The sequence below is a fragment of the Octopus bimaculoides genome, chromosome 18, assembly GCF_046866305.1.
Source record: "Octopus bimaculoides isolate indiv1 chromosome 18, ASM4686630v1, whole genome shotgun sequence".
Taxonomy (NCBI): domain Eukaryota; kingdom Metazoa; phylum Mollusca; class Cephalopoda; order Octopoda; family Octopodidae; genus Octopus; species Octopus bimaculoides.
The window spans coordinates 16,103,504-16,130,456 of record NC_142945.1 but is presented as its reverse complement, the minus strand read 5'-3'; the positions used below and the strand labels follow the sequence as shown (position 1 = coordinate 16,130,456).

Below are 26,953 nucleotides of genomic sequence, written 5' to 3'. Positions count from 1 at the left end.
TGCACTTAAGGTAAAGGAAATTTTGAGTGAATAGATCTGCTTTCTAGAGTAAAAGGGTTAAAATGAAGAAAATCGAGATTCATGTATGTTTACATGGACAAACTTTGGTATCAACTTTGGTACAATAAAGAAACAGAACTGACATAAAAGTCAAGAATTTACCAATAATTCACCAATAGTTTAATCTTAACAATTTAAAATTTATTTTCAGCTTACAAAATGTATTCACAATTTTTTTAAAAAAAAGGTAAAACAAAATTGGTCAACAGTCAAAGAATTTCCAGAAATTCCCAACAGTACCACTACAATAATCACCACAATCATCAACAAGGGAGCCTTATATAATTACTTGATTTGCTAGAAATAGCAATCAAATTTCCCTTAACCCTTTAGCATTCAGATTTCTCTGTCAAATGTAATACTTATTCATATTGATATGAATTAGTCTTGCATTGCCTCATTGCTCTGCGATTTTGATGATGTGATTGCTTATTTAAAGCATAGGTGTGCGAGACCAGAATCTAGCTGATTTGAACATAAAGCAGGTAAAATATTTTGGATGTATATGGCTGGTTTAAATGCTAAAGGGTTAAAGCACACACTAGCCATTATAAAATGAAGAATGCACTTTACTCTTAGATATACAAAAAGACAGGATGGTCGTGGTTGCAATGTCTTTTTATCACAGATTTGCTCAGCCACGGTTGACTTGGGACCAAACAACATATGTACTTCACTATTTAAAAAAATTTTTTTTATATAAAAAGAGGTGCAGACAGAACTGGTTCAGAAGTTTCTTTTGCAACCAAATGGTTCCAGGGTCATTCCTGCTGTATGGGCACATTAAATATTTCTTCCTATAGCTCTAGATTGACTAATACCATGAAGGAAATGTTAAAAAAAAATGTCTGACAATTTATCAAATAGAGAAAAAAAAGGAGAGAGAGAGAGAGGAAGAGGTAAGAAAAATTTGAATGTAGCAAGATTTGGACTCTTGAGTGACTCATTTCTTCAAGTCTTGGCCCTACTAATGTAGCCCTTCTGCTATTCCCCAACCCTTACTACTACAAATAATAACAGCATTAACTGAGCACTGCCAGTATTATTTGTTCCAAATATGTATTTAGCCACAGGTCAGCCTTAACTGGGTTGACAAACATATGATCAATGACATCATATGTCTCATTGTTTATTCAGGCATAATCCAAATGGTTCAAATGAAACAAGGTAGTGATGTAGTTTAGCTGCAGGTTAATCCTAATCAAACAGACATTCCAGCCATGACCTCACCATCTTATATTCAGACATTGGAATATCTAGAACTACATTTGCCAATATCTTCTTCCTTCTCATTTTTTTAAAGACATTAAGATATGACTTAGGAGATAATTGACTGCTTTCCCCCACATTTTGAGTGACCACGTAGAAGCCCTCTCATTGGTTTGTGTGTAGAAAAGTCCCTACTGCAGTTGTTTAGTCCTACATTAATTCTGATTGAGAAGGCATTTAATAGAAGACATCCCAGCCATGACCATCCCTTCTTTTTTTCTTTTCATTTAAAAGTATGAATGTACTTACGACTTCTTATCTTGGATACATATGTATTCTTCCCTTTTTAAAATCAATCAGGAATATTTACAGAAAGTTTACACAGCCTTTTCTAGTTGGCCAAGTGACACTGTAGAGGCTACGTCATTGACTTGTGTGTAGTGTTGCTATTGTTGTTGTTGTTTAGCCTTAGTTTAGCACTGATGGAAAAAAAAACCTATGATTAAAGGTAATCCAGATATGCCCATCTTGCCTTTTTCCTCTATACAAGGAAAGGAAACCAAGACCATATTAGAGAAGCAGCCACTATTTTTTTAAGTCAATCAGATGATTTGAAAGAGATTTAGTTACTTTTCCTAGCAGATCAAGTGACCACAAAAAGGCTTCCTTTCATTGTCTTGCGTGTAGTGATGATGATGATGATGTGGTTATTTTTGTTGCCATTGTTGTTTAACTACAGGTCATCTTTGACCAAGGAGAACAATCAAAGGCATTCCATCCATACCAATACCATCTTTTTCCAATATGCAAACATTCAGAATGACTTAATCCAATATGTCCTTTCAAATTAACCCCTTTATCATTCAGATGTAACATTTATTTATTTGATACTTATTTATTCGCTTTGTTTTGAATTAATCGTACATTATCTCAAAGCTTTGAGTTTTCAATGATGTGATTATATATTTTTAGAATGACATTGAAGAGTAAGTGTGAGAGGCCACATATGGCCAGTTTGGACATAAAACTGGTAGAACATCTGGTAGAACTGGATATGACCAGTTTGAATGATAAAGGGTTAAGACAGCTTGGTACAATCTGAGGGAGACTTAAGTTACAATTTCTAACAGGTCGAGTAACCAGACCACATAGAGATCCTCCCTCGTTGGTTTGTGATAAGTGATGTAGTTTGTAAAAATGGTATAAGCTGGAAAAAAAATGCAAAGTTGACTTAGTAGTAGAGTTATAAAATGTGATTGCTTGTCACCACAGTTTAGCAGTTCATAGAAAACTGTATTTAATGGCATATAGGACATACTATTTTCCCACCAAAAAATGTCTAAAAAAAATCACTTTGGGTCTTATATACAAAGTTGGGCTTCCCATAAGCGTTAATGCACTAAAATCTTTATCTCCTGAATATGTGCTGTTGAAATTAGAGTGCATCTAAAATGCCCGTGCATCTTTAATGCTATCAAATAAGAAAGTTCTAAACGGCATGACATGCATTGCTTCCTTGTCATCAGTCCGACGATAACATTGTTGACGAGAATATCTGTTGTAATATCTGAGGTAGTTTGTCTGTATCCATGCACACAAAAGCTCGGCCCATTGGAAGCTGCTTTGTCAACCTAGAAAGGAAAACAATAAAAAAAAAGAAAGAATAATATTTCAAAAATTAGATGCATTTAATTTGGTCCTCTAAAGTAAGTACTTTGTCTTCACAAACAATGGTCTTTCTCTCTCACATAAACATAGAAACACACACACACACACACACACAAACTCTGACACACATATATATAAATATATAAATCTGTGTGTACGTATTTATAAATAGATAATTTTATAAGAGATAAATAAATATTTATACATCCATAATACACACTCTTTTCCCACGCACTCATTTTATAGAAAATTTATGTACATGATTATATATATATATAAACATATATATGTCTGTATGTACGTATATATATGTGTGTGTGTGTATATATATATATATATATATATATATATATATACACACACAAACACACACACACATATATATATACATAAACACATCTATATACATATATATGCACACAGCACACACAGTTGTTATGCTTGCAAATTAATACATGCATGCACACATACACATATATCCCTATAGTTTTTATGAGAGAAACCATTAAATCACATGCTTCAAAAAATTATTGTAGAGACTCTCTCTCTCTCTCTCTCTCTGCCTCTGTGTGTGAGTGTGTGTGTGTGTTGTGAGAGAGAGAGAGGGAAGGTAATGGAGATTATGAAATGCAGCATTGTATATTGTGGTATAGGTATCCAAGCAAATGTCTCCAATTCTCAGTGGGCACAAAGTCAGTGATCCACAGATATCAAATCATATATCCCACATAAAAACAGAGAAGAGATTTAATTGTCTAGCTTTCTACACACACATACAGATGCACACACTTAGATATACACTCAGCTATACATCAATACATTATATACAAATATATATATATATATATCATCATCATCGTTTAACGTCCGCTTTCCATGTGGGCATGGGTTGGACGGTTTGACTGAGGACTGGCGAGCCAGATGGCTGCACCAGGTGGATAAAGATGCAATGTGGCAGGTGTTGCAGTTGTATGGAGTAGATTGTTGAGAGCTGTACAGAGTTTTTTATAAAGTAGGGTGTGCATTAGGGTGGGTGGTGAAGTAAGTGAGTCGTTCGATATGAAGGTGGGGTTAAGACAGGGTTGTGTGATGTCTCCATGGCTGTTTAATTTATATGTGGATGTTGTGGTGAGAGAGGTAAATGATAGAACCTTTGGTAGGGGAACCCAAATGGTGGGAGAAAACGGAGAGAAACGGCAGATGAGTCAGTTGCTGTTTGCTGATGATAGAGGCAGATTCGGAAGAGTAACTGAGGAGACTGGTGATAGAGTTTAGAAGAATGTGTGAGAGGAGGAAACTGAAAGTGAATGTAGCTAAGAATAAGGTGATGAGATGTTCGAGAGATGGAAGGGCTGGTAGGATGGATGTGAGTATAAGTGATGAGATGTTAGAGGAGGTGAGTGGTTTCAAGTATCTGGGATCACATGTGACGGCAGATTGGCTGAGGAAGTAGGATATAGAGTGAGGGAGAAGAGTAAGATTCTTGGAGTTGTGAAAGGTATGCTGAGAGATAAAAGGATGAGTATGAAAGCGAAAAGAGGTGTGTATGAAGGTGTGATTGTGCCAACAATATTATATGGTGCAGAGACGTGGGGGCTGAGAGAGGTGGAAAAGAGGTGACTAGACGTGTTTGATATGAGATGTTTGAGGGCTATGGTTGGTGTGACACACATTGACAGGATGAGGAATGAGGAGATGTGAAGGTGACCAGGAATGAGAGAAAACTAACAACCGAAATGGATAGACGAATGTTGAGGTGGTTTGGTCACATGGAGAGGATGGATGAGGAGCAGATGGTAAGGAGGGTGATGAAGGCAGAAGTGGTAGGCAGTAGAACCAGAGGTAGACCTCGGTTTGTGTAGATGGATGGAGTGAGAAAAGCTTTGGTGGTTAGAGGTGTTGGAGTGAGAGAGGCAAGAGAGTTTATAAATAAGAAACCTTGGAGAGTGTTTATGGACGGATGAGTGAATTTGATGTTGCTCAAAGGGGCACAAAACCAGCATGAAGCGGCAGGGATAAGTAAACCAGCATATGCTGTCATACCCCACTACTGATAAATGGGGGTTGCATTCTATGCCTTGACTCACGGGCTCACCTCTTTGAGCTGGGAAATGAATGGAATGCCTGGTGGTCTTGTTGTGGCTACCCACTGCTTGGAAATAGGTGAGAGTTGGTGACAGGAAGGGTAACAGGCCATAGAATATCTGCCTCACTAAACTCTGAGCCATGCAAGCATGAAAAAGTGGACATTAAAGCAATGATGATGATGATGATTAGGATGATCTCAACAGTAATCTCAGCTGTAATTTTTTTAATATGTGAAGACAAACTAAAATTATAATTCTTGATAATGCTAAAGAGCTTGCCCTTACCTGACAGCCTGGTCTCCAAGAGATCCAATGAAAATGGCAAAAGCATTCACTTCCTTGTTTTCGGTGAGCAGTTCTGAGAACTTCTTAGCACTGATACCATATCGTTCAAAGTTGGCATCACTTAGGATGATGACAAAGTGCTCATCAGCTTCTTCTTTGGCAACTGAGTCGATAGCATGCTTCGTTGCTTCTAAAGTGTTGTCTCCGCTCAGGCAGAACTGTGAGTGTGCATGCATGGTCTGTAATACAGTAACAACAAAAAACAACGATAATAATAATGTATGATGATAATTGGAGATCAAATGGATTAAAATGCTTTCATCTATGGGCACAGGAATGGATGAGTGGTTAAGAAACTCACTTTGCAACTACATGGTTTCATAATAAATTATTAAGGATGGAAACAGTATTAATACCAAAAGGTAATCTTTACATCCAACTTTATATAGATGTATCGTGAGAACACCAAATACTGCATTATTAATCTTGAGAGACCCTCTCATATAGATGTTTGGGGCATAAAAGCACACACATAGATCTTAGCAAATGAAATTCATCTGTCAAAGGTGCCAGAATTCTCATATCACATGATTTCAGTCTATTTGACCTCATCAGCAGGAAGCACTAGTTACCACATGCCAGGTTTCCGGTTCAGTCCCACTGCACATCAGCTTAAAGAAATGTCTTCTACTATAGCCCCAGACTGATTAAAGCCTGTGAGTGAATTTGGTAGACAGAAACTGAGTAAAAGTTTATGTGCATGCATGTGTGTGTGTGTCTATATGTATGTCCCAGTCATTGCTTGACAAAAAATGTTGGTTTGTTTACATCCCTGTAACTAAATGGTTCAGCAAAAGAGACCAGTAAAATAAGTACTAAACTTGAAAAAATAATAAGCGCAGGGGTTGATTTGTTCGACTAAACCTTTCAAGACAGTGCCTAAGTATGGCCGCAGTCCAATGACCAAAACAAGTAAAAGATAAAAGATCTCTAAGGAAGAGGTTAATATTCTAAAATGAATTAGAAATTTATTAATAACAATTCATTTAAATAGTTGACAAGTCTTAACTCTGCCCCCTCCCCACCTCAGGAACTACACCATTAAATCTTTCATTATAATCATATTCCTGTTTAAGTACACTACATTTGTTTCAATTAATTTTAAAATAAGGAAGAATTTAATAAAATAACTTTGTCATTATCAAGCTTATGTTTGGAACATAAATTTACACGAAATTCATTTTGATTAACCCTTTGGCATTTAAACTAGCCACATCAAACCCAAGTATTTAACCTGTTTTATATTCAAACCAGTCAGATCTGGCCTCTCACACTTATCATACAATGTACTTCTAAAAATAAACTATCACATCATTGAAATCTCAAAAGTATGAGATAATACAAAATTAATTCAAACTAAATTGAATAAATAAGCATTTTACAGACTAATCTGAATACTAAAGGGTTAAAGGTTTTAACATAGTGTGGACTGGGTGCTTTCTGGTACTATGTAAAAAGCATCCAGTGCACACTGTGAAGTGGTTGGCATTTAGAAGGGTACTTAACTGTAAAAACCATGCCAAAACTGACCTCGCCTGTGCTGGTGCCACATAAAAAGCACTCAGTCCATTCTGTGAGGTGACTGGTGTTAGGAAGGGCATCCAGTTGTAAAAACCATGCTAAAACAGACACAGTAGCCTGGTGTAGTCTTCTAAATAGCTGGCTCCTGTCAAATCATCCAATCCATGCCAGCAAGGAAGGCAGACAAACAATAATGATGATGATGACCACACTAAAACAGGAAGCTTGTATCATAGAACCAGGGGCAGTTTGGGGCTGGGGACGGTATCAAAAGGGTAGACACAATACCTTTAAAACAACAAGTCTCTCTTTGTTGTTCTTCGGAGGTTGATCGGCTTTCACAAAGGAGGTGTCATAGTTCTCTCCAGAATGACCAAAGATTTCATACTGTAAACAGTGAAATACAAAGAATCAGTTCAACAAATGTCGATAGATTTTAGTGATAGAGCATGTTTAAATGTATTAGCTGGTTAATAATTAAATGGAGTATTTCAAGAGATACTTCTTACAAAGATATTTGTGTATATGTAGAAGAAAATATACACAATTATAAGCTACTATAATACACACACCCACACATTGTTATACTTGGGGATGGTCATATTTTGCCAATTAAACACATGCACTATATATTTTGTCTTCACTTCAAATTATTATTATCATTACAGTTTCTTTGTCAAAGCTCTTTCGTCACACATCCTGTAACCTCTTCAGCGACTCTTTGTCCCACTTGTCTCCTCCTGTTCTGCTTAGTCCACAGGTGGGATAAAGAGCTGCTGAAGGGGTTACAGGATGTGTAATGAAAGAGCTTTAACAAAGAAACTAAAATAATAATAATAATAACAATAATAATAATAATAAAGCTGAAGTGAAAACCAAATATACAGTGTGTGTGCTTAATTGGCAAAATATGACCATCCCTAAGCATAACAATATCTATTTCAACACAATCTTGGAAAACAAATATATATATATATAAAATAATAATAATAATAATAATAATAAAATGACAACAAAAGAATGAGACCTCGATATTAGGTAAATAGAGGAATTTATATATGTATAGTTTAGGACAATTAGTAAATTGTCATAATAGGACTCAGAGTTTCAAATGCCGGAGCTAAGAGCTACAAAGTATTAATCAGAATAACTGATTAACTGATGTTGCTACTGAAAATCAGAGAGAAAATGTTTACCGAGAACTACACAATCATATTTCTCTTAGTATTAGTAAAGGTGGTGGGCATGTTAAAAATTAACAAGATGAATAAAAATTTAGGCTATTCTTCTTTCTTATCCTTTTTAGAGATAAATTCTATCATGTATAGTTATGAAGGTGATTTTATGGACATGCTGTATTTATATTTATATATATATATATATATATATATATATATATATATATATATATATAGCAGGCAACCTAAACCATGCAGACTGAAGCTGCTTGGCAGAGATTGAGCATGAACTCTGGTGTGCATGTGTACTAAGTTTTAACATTCTAGCTCACTTCTGCTGTTTACAGCAGTGCTTGGAAGAAAGATGTGTAGCGTGTGATCGTCAAACTGACCATACATATATACATATATGTATATACATATATATACATCCATACATATATACATGTAAATATATATATACACACATATATATACATATATATATGTATGTATATATATATATATATATATATATGTATATATATATATATATGTATATATATATATATATGTATGTATATATATATATATATGTATATATATATATATATGTATGTATATATATATATATATGTATGTATATATATATATATATGTATGTATATATATATATATATGTATGTATATATATATATATATATGTATGTATATATATATATATATATGTATGTATATATATATATATATATATGTATCATCATCATCATCATCATCGTTTAACGTCCGCTTTCCATGCTAGCATGGGTTGGACGATTTGACTGAGGACTGGTGAAACCGGATGGCAACACCAGGCTCCAGTCTGATTTGGCAGAGTTTCTACAGCTGGATGCCCTTCCTAACGCCAACCACTCAGAGAGTGTAGTGGGTGCTTTTACGTGTCACCCGCACGAAAACGGCCACGCTCGAAATGGTGTCTTTTATGTGCCACCCGCACAAGCCAGTCCAGGGGCACTGGCAACGATCTCGCTCGAAAATCCTACAGGAGCCAGTCAGGCGGTACTGGCAACGGCCACGCTCAAAATAGTGCATCTCATGTGCCAACCGCACAAGAACCAGTCCAGGGGCACTGGCAACGATCTTACTTGGCTTGCCGGGTCTTCTCACGCACAGCCCATTTCCAAAGGTCTCGGTCCGTAGTCATCGCCTCGGTGAGGCCCAATGTACGAAGGTCTTGCCTCACCACCTCAGCCCAGGTCTTCCTGGGCCTACCTCTTCCACGGGTTCCCTCAACTGTTAGGGTGTGGCACTTTTTCACGCAGCTATCCTCCTCCATTCTCACCACATGTCCATACCAGCGCAATCGTCTCTCTTGCACGCCACAACTGATGCTTCTAATGTTCAGCTTTTCTCTCAAGATACTTACACTCTGACGGGTATTCACATTGACATTACACATCCAACGGAGCATACTGGCTTCATTCCTTGCGAGCTTACGTATGTCCTCAGCAGTTACAGCCCATGTTTCACTGCCATGTAGCATGGTTGTTCGTACGCATGCGTCATACAGTCTGCCTTTTACTCTGAGTGAGAGTCCCTTTGTCGCCAGCAGGGGTAAGAGCTCTCTAAACTTTGCCCAGGCTATTCTTATTCTAGCAGCTACACTTTCAGCGCACCCACCCCCACTACTAACTTGGTCGCCCAGATAGCGGAAGCTATCGACTACCTCTAGTTTTTCACCCTGGAATGAGATAGAAGTTGTTTCCTGTTTGTTTGCAGTCTTTATTGCACCTGAACATCTGCCACAAACAAAAACTAACTTGCTAGTTAACCTGCCTTTGATGTTGCTGCACCTCTTATGTGTCCATAGCTTGCACCGGGTACATCTTATAGAGTTACTACCTACTCCTTTTCTACATACTGAGCAGGGCCATCTACCTGAAGGGGTTTGTGTTTTATCTACCTTCCTACTTATTAGGATTTTGGTTTTAGCTAGGTTGACTCTAAGGCCCTTCAATTCTAGACCTTGCTTCCACACCTGAAACTTCTCCTCTAGTTCTGATAGTGACTCCGCAATTAGGGCAAGGTCATCAGCAAAGAGGAGCTCCCAGGGGCAACCTGTCTTGAACTCCTCTGTGATTGCCTGGAGGACTATGGTAAATATTAGGGGGCTGAGGACGGAACCTTGGTGGACCCCTACCTCTACCCGGAATTCATTGCTGTACTCATTTCCAACCCTCACCTTACTGGCAGCATCTCTGTACATGGCTCGCACAGCTCTCACTAACCATTCTTCTATATATATATATATATATATATGTATGTATATATACATATATATATATATAAAAACACACACACACATATATATATGTATACATGTATACATATATATACATAAATATATCTATACATAAATATATGTATACATATATATATACACACACATATATATATATCTATACATATATACATGTATACATACATATACATATCTATACATATATATATACATATATATACATATATATATCTATACATATATACATGTATAGATATATATATATACATATATATATCTATACATATATACATGTATATATATATGTATATATATATGTATATATATATGTATATATATATGTATATATATATGTATATATATATGTATATATATATATATATATATATATATATACATATACATATACATATCTATACATATATACATATATATACATCTACACACACACACATATATATAAATACTTGCATATATGTGTGTGTGTAGTATTTTGTATAAGAATGCATGTTGTTTTGCTTTGTAAATGATCACATGACATTACAATGAACCAATAGAAACAAACAGCAATTAAGCATACCTTCAGTTTGGTATCGTAGCCTTCAAGCGCTTCCATTACCATCAACACTGCACTCATTTCTCTTTCGAGCCGACGATCGTGACCATTGAAGCGGTACATGCTGCCAGATACATCAACGACAAGGCGGAGTCGCTTCGGTAGTTCCATTGGTGCTCCAAGCTGTGATAGATGTGAGAGGGAGAGACAGTAGTAGTAGTAGTAGTAGTAGTAGTAGTAGTAGTAGTAGTAAATATCAGTAGATGTAGTTGATGATTAGTTCCTCCTCATTTATCAGATGAGATAGAGAAGAGTTTGGAAGCGGAAAGGAAAACAAAAACATGTGAAGCAATCAATCAATTAGTTCTCTTCCATTATTTCATGAAATACACTGAGAGGTATAAATTTGCCCAAGTGGGGAAATTAGTAGACTGTCAATACCTGATTTCTGGGTTCAAGACTAGAGCAAATAGTCGCTTCTTTTTTTTTCTGTTGTTCTTTGTTTTTGTTTTTTTAACATATTTTGTTATTTTAGCTTTTTACTTTTTTTTTTTTTTTTTTACTAGTTTCAGTCACTGGACTGCAACCATACTGGGGCATTTCCTTGAAAGGTTTAGTCAAACAAATTTACTTCAGTACTTATTTTTAAGTTTAGTACTTATTCTAAGGGACTCTTTTGCTGAAGTTCCAGAGACCAGAGACATAAGCAAACACCAATTGTCAAGTGGAGTGGTGGGGGGCATGCACAAACACACACGTACATACATACATACATACATACATACATATATAAATATATATATATATAAATAAAATTTATTTTGAGAATATGTTGTCTATTGACATTTTATACATGCTAGGCCACTGGTAATGAAATTTCTAAAAAAATTCGCTACCCTATATATTTTACATATATGATTTTAGCATTTTGAAGATCAGTTTGGCAATTTTCATTTGCTGCGAACTGAAACTGTGCTTGCACGGTGAATTTGAAAAATTATAACATATAATGATGAGACACAAGTTATTTGTCTCTAAGTTATATGTTAATGTTATGGCGCAGTTACTGATGAGAATTTCGCCAGCAAATTACTTTATTTGCTAAATAAATTTGAAACGTAGGTATAACCGTAAAAAAATAACAAGTTTTTATTTTTCATTCCCTTCGAAATTGCTCTTAATGTGGTTTTGGTCGTTTTGACTGCTTCTTCTAGCGTGTAAAAGTACCTGTTAAAGGTAGTTTTTCTTGTGTTTAAATGTACACTATTTTATATATATATATATATATATATATATATATATATATATATATATATGTATGTATATGTATGTATCTTTTACCACTTTATCTTTTACTTGTTTCAGTCGTGATACTGTGGCCATGCTGGGGTACCACCATGAATAATTGTTAGTTGAATGTATCAATTCTTGTACTTTTTTTTTTTTTTTTTCAAGCCTGGTACTTATTCTATTGGTCATTTTTGCTGAAATGCTAGGTTACAGGACATAAACACACCAACACCAGTTGTCAAGTAGAGATGGGGGGACAAACACAGACATAAAGACACACACATACGTGGATATATATGTGCATATAAAATGGGCTTCTTTCAGTTTCCATCTACCAAATTCACTCACAAGTTTTGGTCAGTCCAAGGCTATAGTAGAAGACACTTGCTCAAAGTGCCATGCAGTGGGACTGAACTTGGAACTCTGTGGTTGGGAGGCAGGCTTGTTGCCACATAGCCATGCCTGCTCCTAAAAAGAAATTCTTGTCAGAGATATAAATATGTATATGACAGACTTCCACTCAGCCTTCATCTACCAAATTCACTCAAACTGCTTCCTTTTTTTGTCAATGATTGCATGACTGTATTCTTTTATTCCACACAGGTAGAAATGTAGTAAAAAGAAGCTGAAATGCACTGGGAGTCATTTAGATGATTTATTTTTAAATAAATCAGCTTCACAGATTTTTCTGGTTTTCAAAAGTTAAGTGAGACAGAAAGATCTGGGGTTATGCCACAACTGGAGTCTGAAATTTCTCTTGTTCTTATGGAGAGAACATGGCCCAAATTAGTATCTGTTTAGGATACAATTTGATTGGCAGAAGATGATCACATGATTAGGCTTAGAAATTTCTGTAAGTTCCACCCTCCCCTGCTACCGCCATTATGTTAATGTCATATGACTAGACAAGGTTGAGTGACAGTTCCAAACAATCAAGGCTCTCTAAATTTAATTTGTCAAGTGGTAGAGTGGATAGGAATTGTTTGTATGTAGTTATTGAATTCTGTTAGCTCTTCTTTCTTATCCATGGTTTAGTGTTTGTGTGGCTTGCTGATGTATTTTAATGTAAATATATTTTATTTGTTTATTCATGTTTGAATTGTGGTATTGTTTGAATAAACATAAAGTGAGAAGACTTGGAATTTTGAGAAATTAATTGTCCTACATAAGTCTAGACAAGAAAAGTAATCCGAAAGTTAAAGTTGTCGTGTTTCACTGCATGTGACTATTGAGAGTGAAAAAAAAAATCAAAGCCTTGTAAACTTAGAATATCCAGTGGCTGAATGGATATAATTTATTTGTTTGGATTTATGTATGTGTGTGTGTGTGTGTGTGTGTGTGTGTGTGTGTGTGTGTGTGTATGTATGTATGTATGTATGTATGTATGTACATATCATCATTATCATCATCATCGTTTAACGTCCGCTTTCCATGCTAGCATGGGTTGGACGATTTGACTAAGGACTGGTGAACCAGATAGCTACACCAGGCTCCAATCTGATTTGGCAGAATTTCTACAGCTGGATGCCCTTCCTAACGCCAACCACTCCAAGAGTGTAGTGGGTGCTTTTACGTGCCACCGGCACGAAGGCTAGTCAGGCGGTACTGGCAACTGCCACGCTCAAAATGGTGTATTTTACGTGCCACCTGCACAGGAGCCAGTCCAGCGGCACTGGCAACGATCTCGCTTGAAAGTCTTTACACGTGCCACCAGCACAAGTGCCAGGAAGGCGATGCTGGGCACAGGTGCCATCACGATTTCACTTTCGCTTGCCCCAACAGGTCTTCGCAAGCCGAGTTTTGTGTCCAATGAAGGAGACGACGTTGGCATGGGTGCCAGTTGTCGAATTTAGTTCGATTTCGGTATACAAGTATGTATGCACATAAGTATATATGTATATATGTATGTATGTATGTGTATATGTGCATGTGTGTATATATGTATGTACATACATAAGTATGTATGTATGTAGGCATTAAATTTTGATCATCATTAAATTCGTACATTTGTGTCATGTGACAAAAAGTCATGATTGTGCCCAAAGTTAAGGTTGTTGGCTGTGTAAATTCAACACACCAAGACTAGAATGTGTTTGTGTCTGAGTAGTTGCTGGTGAATATATCTTGTTAAAGTTTATTCAGTCATGGTTTGTACTTTTGTGTGAATATATTTTCTTTCTTTACTCACATTTGATCTGTGGTATTGACTGGAAAAAGGTAAAGTGGGAAGACTTGGAATTTTGGGGACTTATTTTTTAAACATATGCTTATGTGTCCACTCAGTGGGATCTGTCTAGTATTAGAGTCTCATATATGTTGACAATGAATAATCAGTCTAATTCTGAGAGTAAGTTTTGTTTGACCTATATAATCCTTGTTACATCCTTTAGCTAAAACAATTTTTTATGGTCAAAATCTGTCTTGATCTAAATTTATGTTTTATCTTCGATGAGGTTGATGCAGGTCCCACAATTAAGGTAGTCACACTTTCTGAACATTGGTATGAGGTCTGTGGAGGGTAAGAATTTCAAATTTCCTTCCTTTTTCTGCCAAACTATATTCACTATTGATTATCCATACCTCAACCATGTGCCTCATTCACTGGGATCACCCCAATCTTCATCTCTTAACCATCTGTCTCATTTTTCAATCTCTCACAAACTTACCTACCTACACTCTGTTCCTCTAACCCTTTCCTTCTCTCTCTCTCTCGGTCTCACCCTCTCTTTCTCTAGATCTCTATTTCTTACCTCAGGTTCTTGCTCTCCTCGGCGCTTATAAATTGCTTTCTCACCAGCAATTCCTTCAATCAACTTTGTTTCATCAAGATCTCCCTGGGGCTGGTGTTTTAACCATTGACGTTCCTTGCCTTTTGCCTGAAAAAACAAAAACAAAACCAAAAATAAAATACAACAAAAATAATCTTTTCAATACCAAGCACAAGGCCTGATATTTTGGAGAAGGAGGCAAGTTCATTATATCAACCCCAGTGCTTGACTGGTACTTATTTCATTGACCCTAAAAAGATAAAAGATAAAGTCAACCTCAGCGGAATTGAACACAGGACAGAAAACTGGAAGAAATACCACTAAGCATTTAGCTTGCTGTGATAATGATTCTGCCAGCTCACAGTAGTAGTAGTAGTAGTAGTAGTAGTAGTAGTAGTAGTAGTAGTAGTAGTAGTAGTAGCAGTAGTAGTAGTAGTAGTAGTTCAAAGCCAGAACTTTTGTTGGAGAAAGTTAGCTGACATCATCAGCTCCTAGGCTTCACTGATACTTTTTATCAACCCTAAAACGATATCAAAAGCAGTCCTGTATAGTTTTTGTTTACCAAATTTCACTCACAAGGCATTGGTAAACCTGAGCCTTTATAGTAGAAGAGACTTGCTTAAAGTACCATGCAGTGAGATCAAACATGAAAACAAATGGTTACAAAGTGAACAGCTTACTCTCTGCTTACTATATATATTTGTTACATTTAGCTAAGTTGTAGAAATATGAGGTACACTTTTTGGGGAGTTAAATAGATTAAATATACAGCTATCAAGTCCAGAAAAGCAGCAGCCAGCATAGTAACAGTAGAAAAAAAAACATAGACAGAACATAGTTCCAAGTGTCAGCTTAAAGTGAGGGTAGGGTTATTGGAGTGCAGCCTGTATCAGCATTTTCTAGAATATTATATGGCTGTTTAACAGAATGACTCCAGGGCACCAGAGAAGGTTATGAAATAAATATGAAATGAACCTAAGTAAATGAAATACTTGTGCCGCTAACTATTTGCAATAAATTCTCAGGCATTCTTAGGAAGGAGGTGACAGAGGACCAAGATATGTAACACACTGCTGTACTTGAGAAGACCCACCCACCATAACAGAATTGAGATCCTAAAACCAAGGTACCATGTGAAAAGCATTGGTATGGGTGGTGGAGCCAAATAAGAAACACTGGTGCTGGTGCCACATAGAAAGCACTGATGCTGGTGCCATGTAAAAAGCACTGATGCTGGTGTCATGTAAAAAGCACTGGTGATAGTGTCATGTTAAAACACTGGTGATGGTACCGCATCAAAAGTACTAATGATGGTGCCATGTAAAAAGTACTCACTACCCTCTATAAAGAGGTTGGCATTAGGAAGGGCATCCAGCTGTAGAAACCAAGCCAAAACAGACTTTGGAACTTGGTGCAGCCCCTGGCCTTGCCAGTTCCTGTCAGGCCATCCAATCCATGCCAGCATAGAAAACGTACATTAAATATTGATGACGATGATGATGATGATGATGATGATATGACCTACCTGGAGAGTATCGAGTATCACACGGAGTGACTGCACTTGACGTCGGACAGTCTGGGCAAAACTGTCATAGGTTTCAGCATCATATTCACTCATATTAATCTCCTTTAATCTGCTCAGATAAATAAACAAATACAAATCAGATTAGAGAGAAATATTAGAATTGCATTTATTTGTAAATCAACATGTTTTTAATTCAATCATCTGTGTATCAGGTTTTAAAAAGCTTTTTATATCTTTTTCTTTTAATCCTCATCATCGTCGTTTAACGTCCGCTTTCCATGCTAGCATGGGTTGGACGATTTGACTGAGGACTGGTGAACCAGATGGCTACACCAGGCTCCAATCTACAGCTGGATGCCCTTCCTAACGCCAACCACTCCAAGAGTGCATGGAAAACAGACGCTAAATGACAATGATGATGATGATGATGATGATCATGATGATGATGATCATGATGATGATGATCATGATTTAGCTTTGCAGTGAAATGAGACCCAAAATATTTATGCAAATATATTTACAACCTGTTGGCAAATGTGTCATACAAGCAGTGTCAGTGATGTTATTGTTCTTATAGGTGTAGTGTAGGTAACAGTACTATCATTACTGTTGTTGCTTTTGATGATGATGATAATGATGATGATGATGATGATGATGATGATGATAACTATGATGATGATGTTCTAATTATGCAAACACTAATTGGTATATATTGCTGTAAGGTGATTTTTGAAATCTAATTGATATTTATAAATATTCTATTAGGATTTACTGTTGTTTTTATTATTATGGCTGTTGTTGAATTTACTTTTACTGTTGTCAAAGTTTATAATACTGTTGTGTGACTGTTGCTGCTGTTGTTATCACTGTTGTTACTGTTATTTTGTTGTTGTTGTTGTTGTTGTTGTTCTTGCTACTGTTACTGTTGTTGTTGTAGTTGTCACTTCATACTTGCCTTTCTTTGAATGCTTTCGCAGCCATTTCTCGAGCAGCTCTTCGAACCTGAAATCATATTTATCAGATATATAAAATACATCGATTAATTAAACATACTTGTTAATATGTGATATTAGGAATATAATTATTCATCTTTATCAATGTCTGCTCTGTCACAACCACCATCTTAGAGAGCCCAAAATTTCTCTGAGCAACCACCAGTCACCCGAATTCCACACGGAACTGGAGTCAGCAAACCCTTTCAGTGATATCTAAGGGATACTATTTGTATGCCTGTGTGTGTGTGTGTGTGTGTGCACATGCATATGCATGTGTATATATGCATGTGTATATATGCATGTGTATATATGCATGTGTGCATGTATGTACATATGTAAGTATGTATATATCATCATCATCGTTTAACGTCCGCTTTCCATGCTGGCATGGGTTGGATGGTTTGACTGGGGACTGGTGAGCCATATGGCTGCACTAGGCTCCAATCAGATCTGGCAGAGTTTCTACAGCTAGATGCCCTTACTAATGCTAACCACTCCGAGAGTGTAGTGGGTGCTTTTATGTGCCACCGGCACGAGGGCCAGTCAGACGGTACTGGCAATAGCCACGCTCAAATGGTGTTTTTACACACACAATGGGCTTCTTTCAGTTCCCGTCAACCAAATCCACTTACAAAGATTTGGTTGGCCTGAGGCTATAGTAGAAGACATTTGTCCAAGGTGTCACACAGTGGGACTGAACCTGGAATCAGGTGGTTGGGAAGCAAGCTTCTTACCACACAGCCATGCCTATGCCTATAAGCCATACCTGCACACACACACACACACACACACACACATATATATTAGACATGATACATAGATGGCTGTTTTAGGCTAATAGACAAAAAGATTGCTAATCAGCTAAATTAATAGATAAACAGCTATATGAAAGAGTTAATAGATGACTAAAATGACTCACCTCTTCTGGGACAGCATCTTTTTCAACTTGGGAAACCTGGTAGACATTGTGTCCACTGTCAAGCCGATATGGACCACCAATTCCACCTAAACCAGCTGTGTCACGACCCCCTGTAGTTCAAAACAAAGCACGAGAGAAAATTGAAAGCAAGCAGGAAAGAGAAATAGGAGAGAAAGAAGTCACAGAGTGGGAAGTAGATAAAGAGGGAGAAAAATGTATGAGAAAGAAAGAAAAAGAGAAAGATACAGAAGAGAGAACAAATAAGGATGAAGACAGTAAGAGAGAAAATGGGAACAGGTAGATCAAATGAGGAGAGAGAGAGAGAGAGAAAGAGAGAGAGAGAAAGAGAGAGAGAGAAAGAGAGAGAGAGAAAGAGAGAGAGAAAGAGAAAGAGAGAGAGAGAGAGAAAGAAGAAAGAGAGAGAGAGAGAGAAAGAGAGAGAGATATAGAGAAAGCGAGAGAGAGAGAGAATTTAAGAAATAGACAGAAGGAGTATGCTAAAGTGTGTGTTAACTGTAACAGGTAACCCTGTTCAACCTGTTCAGATTGTTGGTAACTGATTTGGCTGCCCTATCAGGCTTGCTTGGTGAGGAGGGTTGCTAAGAAACTCAGGAAGATGGAAACAAGATGTTTTGTCAAGAACTGAGGATTCATCACTCTGTAAAATGATCTTACACTGCACTCATTCATTATCTTGTGTATTTCTGTTCTTACATATGGCCTTCTCTTAGGGAAACATATGACATCCTAAAAATAGCTGGAGAAGGGATACTGAGGCAAAACTGAAAGAGCAGGAACTCAACTTCAGAGAAGCAAAAAAGACAATCCAGTGTCAAAAATAGCAGACAAAAGTCATTGATGTCCCATACTCCATAAGTAAAGACCTCCTTTGGTCACGAATGAGCATGGGATTGCACTTAGGAAGTTTCCTTCCAAGGTACAAGGTCAGGCAAGATTGTTTATGGAAGACCAGCAGTTGCCCGTGCACGCCAGCCTCCCCTCTCCATGCCATCGCTGTTATCGAAGGGAAAGGCAAAGGCCGATACACCTTGGTACCAATGACATTGCAACTCAATTCTACAGCTGAATGGACTGGAGTAACACAAGATAAGCTTCTTGCTCAAGAACACAACACACAGTCTGATCTGGGAATTGAACTCCACTACCTCATGAATGTGAGCCTGACACTCTAACCACAGAGCTATGTGGTAGTGAAGAGCTTAATACCAAACAATCTAGGAGTGGCTGTGTGGTAAGTAGCTTGCTTACCAACCACATGGTCCCGGGTTCAGTCCCACTGCGTGGCATCTTGGGCAAGTGTCTTCTACTATAGCCTCGGGCCGACCAAAGCCTTGTGAGTGGATTTGGTAGACGGAAACTGAAAGAAGCCCGTCGTATATATGTATATATATATGTATGTGTGTATGTGTTTGTGTGTCTGTGTTTGTCCCCCCCAACATCGCTTGACAACCGATGCTGGTGTGTTTATGTCCCCGTAACTTAGCGGTTCGGCAAAAGAGACCGATAGAATAAGTACTAGGCTTCTAAAGAATAAGTCCTGGGGTCGATTTGCTCGACTAAAGGCGGTGCTCCAGCATGGCCACAGTCAAAAGACTGAAACAAGTAAAAGAGTATGTATATATTTACCAGTTCCTCCAGCCCAGGTATTTCCCCCAACATGTGGGGCATTCTCAGGATCTATTTTCCCATGTTTAGGAAAGTCAGCTGACTTGCCACTGTCACGCTCATAATTAATCTGGAAAATAAAATATATTTATGAGATTGGTTAGTTTCTAGTTTTTGAGAGTTTGGTTGCTTGAATGATTAACTATTCTGAGGGAACTGTGACTAGGTACACAGGATCTTCAGACAAGTTATGAGTAATAACTTGCTTGAAGACTCAGTGTACCTACAGGCGAAACCCAGAGTAGCAAGAGAGCGACTCAACCAAAATAAAAGCATTATTTATCTCTCCAATGGTAATGAATACTCCTTCTTCCAGCAGTCAACACCAAACATATGTACACACACACACAACTTACATACATACATGAAACATACACACATTGTGGGTTTCTTTCAGTTTCTATCCACCAAATCGCTGCACAAAGTTTTGGTCAATTTGAGGCCATAATAGAAGACACTTGCCCAAGGTACCATGCAGTAAGACTAAACAAAATAAAAAAAACTATTTGGTTTTCCTTAATCACACACCTATTCCTGAAATCACACATACACACACAGAGGCTTAACGTACACACACAAATGAATAAAGAAAAATAAGAAACAAATGAAAAGTTTTCAAATAAAACAAAATATATTTAAAACAAACACATACGTACAAAGCAATATAACTTTGTTGTTGGCACTCCGTCGCTTTCGACGTTGAAGGTTTCAGTTGATCTGATCAACGGAACAGCCTGCTCATGAAATTAACGTGCAAGTGGCTGAGCACTCCACAGACACGTGTACCCTTAACGTAGTTCTCGGGGATATTCAGCGTGACACAGTGTGACAAGGCTGACCCTTTGAATTACAAGCACAACAGAAACAGGAAGTAAGAGTGAGAGAAAGTTGTGGTGAAAGAGTACAGCAGGGTTCACCACAATCCCCTGCCGGAGCCTCGTGGAGCTTTAGGTGTTTTCGCTCAATAAGCACTCACAACGCCCGGTCTGGGAATCGAAACCACGATCCTATGACCGCAAGTCCGCTGCCCTAACCACTGGGCCATTGCGCCTCCTCAAAGCAATATAACAAACAGCAAGTAAAACTCACCTGGAGTGGGCGTGTATCTTCATAACCAATCATATTACGCCATTCCTGGAGGGAGCGCTGTAAATGGACCAACGATGTCTCCCACAGCTGTACATAGCCACTGGAGTCAACTGTTACAAGTCCTTCACCACTGAGTGAGGCTAACTTCAGACTTGTGTCACTGGGCTGCATCAGCCAGAAACTGTACGGTGGAGAACGTCCTGAGCTGAAAGGGAACAGAAATCAGATGTGTGTTTGTCACTGTGTGTGTGTATGCATCTGCATGTATAATCTGTGAGTGTAATGCTCAACCCTTTATATCAACAACAATGTAACAATATAAAGCAGTGTAAACAAACCTTGGGACATTCAAATATCTTAATTTCTTGTTCACTAAATCAGCAATTTCAAGAAAACCTGCAGCATCTAGTAAATCATTTCCTGCAAGTAACACAATTTACAATAAATGAATAAAGCAGTTCAGCAAAAGAGACTGATAAAATAAGTACCGGGCTTACAAAGAATAAGTCCTGGGATCAAATTGTTCGACTAAAGGCAATGCTCCAGCATGGCTGCAGTCAAATCACTGAAACAAGTAAAAGGATAAAAGAATAAATACATACATGAATTCATACATATATGCATTCACACACACACACACACACACACACACACATACATACATACAGTGGATAGGATTGGGTCGCCTATGTTCAGTCCACTGCAGGACGAGGGCCTCAGCATGTTCTCTTCACCAACCACAGTTTGATGTGGAGACCATGATAATTTATGTAAGATGTTTTTTGTATATAATATACATGTTATTATAATGGATGAAGGGATGATTACTGAATGGTTATTATTTTGATATTATGATATTTTTTTAATAATTTTTCTATCTTTATATAATAAGTATTTCATATTAATTCATTTGGTACTTATTGTTGGTTGAGATATATATATCTAATTATTGTTCTACTTACGATCTGACGAGTAGCTATATTTTTGAATAGAATTTATTTTCGATAATTTTAATTGATTTAAATTTCTTTTCTATTTGAAAATTAGTTATGAAACACGTGTAATCTTTTTATTATATTTATCTTATGATATTTACTTTACTTTATATTATACTCATTTATTGTGCTTTTAATTATTAATTTTTCTATATGTGATAGTGGATTTTCATCGATGAGTTCTTGAAAATTGGTTATTTTCCCTAAAACTATATATTTTATATATACTTTATCTATAAGGCTCAATTTAATTTTAATTTTTTATAAATTGATTTTAATTGAGTTTTTTACCTGTAATTTTGGATTTTATCCCTAATATTATTTTATATATATATATATATATATATATATATATACTCATACCCCCAGGAGTAGTTAAGTCAATTACATTGACCCCCAGTGTTCAACTGGTATTTATTTTATCAATGCCAAAAGGCTGAGAGGCAAAGTTGGCCTCAACGGAATTTGAACTCAGAACATATGGATGGACAAAATATTGCTAAGCATTTCACCCAGTGTGCAAACGATTCTGTGTGCATGTGTGTGTGTAAGAATGAAATAGTACCACAGCTAATTACCAAAGACTAGAAATTTTAACAACTTCATAATAAGCAAGCAAAAAAATTATATATACATATTTCTTGACACCTTCTTCCTTAACTTCAAATTCAAAATACAATCTTCTAGGGAACACCAAGTACACACATAATATGAGATCCAAGATTTTACAAAATAATCTACTTACTTGTGACTTCAGCTGACTTAGGCACATACTCAGACTCAATAGCACGGACAACTTGACCAGATTCTGGTAGTAACACAGGTACACATGACTGTGGAGGCACAGGTTGATGGGGTTTGTGTAAATAACTGAGAAATTCGTCATTACTAACATAAGTCTGCTCCCCTCGAGGAATCTGATAAACCTCATTTGTTGTAGTCTACAATAGTAAAATGAACAAATGGGTTTTAATCTGATGCTTCTCCAGCAGAGCACTCCTAATCTTGTAAAAAGTACCCTTACCAGTGCCACATAATTGTACTTGTGCTGAGGCTGCATAAAAGCATCCTGTATGCTTTGTAAAGTAACTGGTGTTAGGCAGGGCATCCAGTCATAGAAACTATGCCAAAATAAACATGGGGCCTGGCCGGCCCCTATCAAACCATTTCAGCATGGCAAACAGACATTAAATGACGATGATGGTGATAATGATGGTGATGAAGATGATGATGGTTCACTGGAGATCACTATATCAAAATTCCAGGATACTAACATGGACGCATCATATGACAATAACTAGAGACACTATACATGCATATATTAATACACACACACATCTCATCATCATTATCATTATTTTTGATGTCTGCATTCCATGCTGGCATGGGTTGGATGATTCAACAGGGTCCAACTAGGATGAGGGCTGCACTGGTCTCCAAGTCTGTCTTGGCAAGGTTTGATGTCCTTCCTAACACCCACCACTTCACAGAATGTACTGGGTGCTTTTTTTTTATGGCACCAGCACTAGTGAGGTCACCAAGTAACTGACAAGACAGGACTCTTTAACAGAGTGAGGTTGCAGTATTGAGAGAGATGGTTTTGTACCAGGTGTAGAGAGGCTAGAATAGAAAAAGGATAGGAACAGGTGTTTTGCTGTAGAGGAGATACATAGCTACATGACTGTAGCTACATGACAAGAAAGTATAGTGGAGATGAGATATCAGGGCATATCCTCAAGGTACAAGAAGGTGGATAAAGAGAGAATAGGGAGAGAAAATAGGTTCCTTTGAGTCACAGTGAAAACTGAAACTCGTTCTGATAAAAGATATAAACTCCACTTAAACACAGTTATGGGAAACTAATGTAAATTATATAAAGTGATGTCAATAAGACATATTCAACAAACCTCACTATTTGGTGGGAAGCCAAGGGTAAGAAGTGCATAGGTATCAGGTGTAGTGAGGAGACGGTTAGGACCTGCAGTAGTGTCATCTCCTAGTATCTTCTTCACAGTGAGTTCATCACATGGCCGTGATGTGGCAGCTGTTATTTCACTGTCAATCTCACCTGGACAACAAATAGAAACTTTATAAAAAAACTTTTGAATCTGATTGGTAATATGAGTGTGGAATGATGGGATTGCATCCGAGTGTAACATAGCAAGATGGAAACAAGGTGATGATTGGTGGGGGGGGGGAAGTAGAGATGGAGTGAAAACTTGCGATTGTGGAAAAATGAGAGGTAATGCACCAGACTGTAACAATAATATCAGAGTGTAACTGTAATACCAGAATGTAATTGTAACACCTGAGTGAACAACAGTAACACCAGAGTGCAAAACTGTAACTCTGGAGTTCATTTGTAACACCAGAATTCAATAATAACAGCAGGCTGCAACTGTGACATCCATATGCAACTGTAACACTAGAGTCTAATGTAACACCACAGAGCAGTTGTAACACAAAAGTATAACTGTAACATCAGAGTGCATTTATTAAAGTAGAATGTAGTTGTAAAACCAGATGGCAATTATCAGATCAGAATGCAACTCTGATACTAATATTCAACCGGAACACTAGAATATGATAGCAAAATGCAACTGTAACACCAAAATGCAGCTGTAACAGTGGAATGGGAACTGTGACACCAATACGCAGCTATGACATCAGTATGCAGTTGTAACACAAGAGTGCAATTGTAATATCATGATGCATTTGTGATATTAATATGCAATAGTGACACCAGAGTATAACTCATAGCATGGTGTGGCTGTATCACCAGAATGTAACTGTAATACCAGAATGACACAGTAATATACTTGTAATAACAGAATATAAGTGTAATAAACTAAAACTAAAAAATGTGTAACTGAAATGGTGGTTATGTATATATCTGTGACACAAGAGGGCAGTTGTATCACTGATGTGTCAGCAATGTAGCAACACATTATAACTGTATAACAAAAAGGTGTTACTGTAATGCAAGAGTATAATTGTAACACCAGAGTGTAGTTGTAACAGCAGACTATAACTGTAACACCAGAAAAAGTACTAACACCAATACATCTACAATATAATACCAGAATGTAACTGCAATTCTGTCGTAACATAGATAATTAACTGCTTGTAACACCATAGTAAAATTACAGTACAGTTCAGGACATACAACAAAAACAAAATTTCAGCAAGTGTACAAGACTTACCGTCATGTTCTTCAATGAATTGTAAACGGAATTGGTCAGCTTCTTTTGATGTTAGCAGATATTTCCTGAAGTTAAAGAATGTTAAAAAAAATGTGTATTTGTTGAGATAAAAAACTTAGACAACTGTGACATACACATCACAAATCCACATCTTATATACTTCCCTTAAACTCTCAGATTTTGTGTCCATATAAGATTCAAGGAATTAAATGGATGAATAATGATAATAATAATAAAATCATCATTATATTATTTAAGGTGGTGAGCTGGCAGAATCATTAATACACCAGGAAATGCTTAGTGGCATTTTGTTCATCTTTACATTCTAAGTTCAAATCCTGTTTAACGCTCAGGAAGTGAGAAAGTCTTTTACATTTCGAGCCTACGCTCTTTGACAGAAAGGAACTCAGAAATAAACAGGGAGAGAAAATAAAAAAGGTTTAGTGGCGAGCGATCTATCATGGCAAATGTATATATATACATACAATAAACTTCTTTCAGTTTCCATCTACCAAGTCCATTCACAAGGCTTTGGTCAACCTGACACTATAGTAGAAGACACTTGGCCAAGGTGTCAAGCAGTGGGACTGAACCTGAAAGCATGTGGTTGGGAAGCAAACTTCTTACCACACAGCCAGTCTTGTACCTATGTATGTATGTGTGTATATATATATATATATGTATATATATATAGTTTTAGGGAAAATAACCAAGTTTCAAGAACTCATCGATGAAAATCCATATTTTTATTTCTACGTTTGTAGAAATAAATATTCTTGTATTTTTCTATTATTCAATTGATTTTTAATGATAATTAAATAAATGTTTTTAGTTTTAAATAGTATAGCTTTAACTATTACACCGGTTAAATATGTACTAATTTTATCTTCATTATTATTTTAAACTTAAACTTCGTTCAAATTGTATTTAAAACAATGATAATTTATGTAAGCTGGTTTTTGTATATAATATACATGTTAGCATATATTATAATGGATGAAGGGATGATTATTGAATGTTTATTATTTTGATATTTTGATATTTTTAATAATTTTTCTATCTTTATAAAATAAGTATTTCATATAAATTCATTTGGTACTTATTGTTGGTTGATATATATATTTATTTATTTTAATTATTGTTCTAATTAAGACCTGACGATTAGCTGTATTTTTTAATAGAATTTATTTTCGATAATTTTAATTGATTTTAATCGATTTAAATTTCCTTTCTATTTGAAAATTAGTTATGAAACACGTGTAGTCATTTTATTATCTTTATCTTATGATATTTACTTTGTATTTTATTATACTCATTTATTGTGCTTTTAATTATTAATTTTTCTATGTGATAGTGGATTTTCATCGATGAGTTCATGAAACTTGGTTCTTTTCCCTAAAACTATATATTTATATATATTTTAATTTGTAAAGCTCAATTTAATTTTAATTGAGTTTTTACCTGTAATTTTGGATTTTGTCCCTAATATTATTATAATTATTATATATATATATATATATATATATATATAAAGCTTCAACACAGTTCTCATCTTCCAAATCCCACACACAAAGCATT

At 36.4% G+C, this 26,953-nt stretch overlaps 1 protein-coding gene across 1 annotated transcript in view; it reads right to left on the bottom strand.

Annotated features, from left to right (window-relative positions):
* Positions 1-157: 157 nt before the first annotated feature.
* The window catches only part of LOC106871189 (von Willebrand factor A domain-containing protein 8), a 41,448-nt gene continuing 14,652 nt past the window's right edge, over positions 158-26,953 (bottom strand). Inside the window, exons 8-21 of the mRNA XM_089365997.1 lie at positions 25,376-25,440; positions 24,080-24,240; positions 22,918-23,113; positions 21,516-21,597; positions 21,178-21,382; positions 20,050-20,158; positions 18,403-18,512; positions 17,444-17,490; positions 16,489-16,597; positions 14,946-15,071; positions 10,930-11,088; positions 7,179-7,277; positions 5,310-5,548; positions 158-2,900 (exon numbers count right to left, since the gene is read on the bottom strand). Of these exons, the coding sequence (XP_089222123.1) occupies positions 2,792-2,900; positions 5,310-5,548; positions 7,179-7,277; positions 10,930-11,088; positions 14,946-15,071; positions 16,489-16,597; positions 17,444-17,490; positions 18,403-18,512; positions 20,050-20,158; positions 21,178-21,382; positions 21,516-21,597; positions 22,918-23,113; positions 24,080-24,240; positions 25,376-25,440 (1,816 nt within the window). The 3' untranslated portion in view covers positions 158-2,791. The remainder of the gene's footprint in view (positions 2,901-5,309; positions 5,549-7,178; positions 7,278-10,929; positions 11,089-14,945; positions 15,072-16,488; positions 16,598-17,443; positions 17,491-18,402; positions 18,513-20,049; positions 20,159-21,177; positions 21,383-21,515; positions 21,598-22,917; positions 23,114-24,079; positions 24,241-25,375; positions 25,441-26,953) is intronic.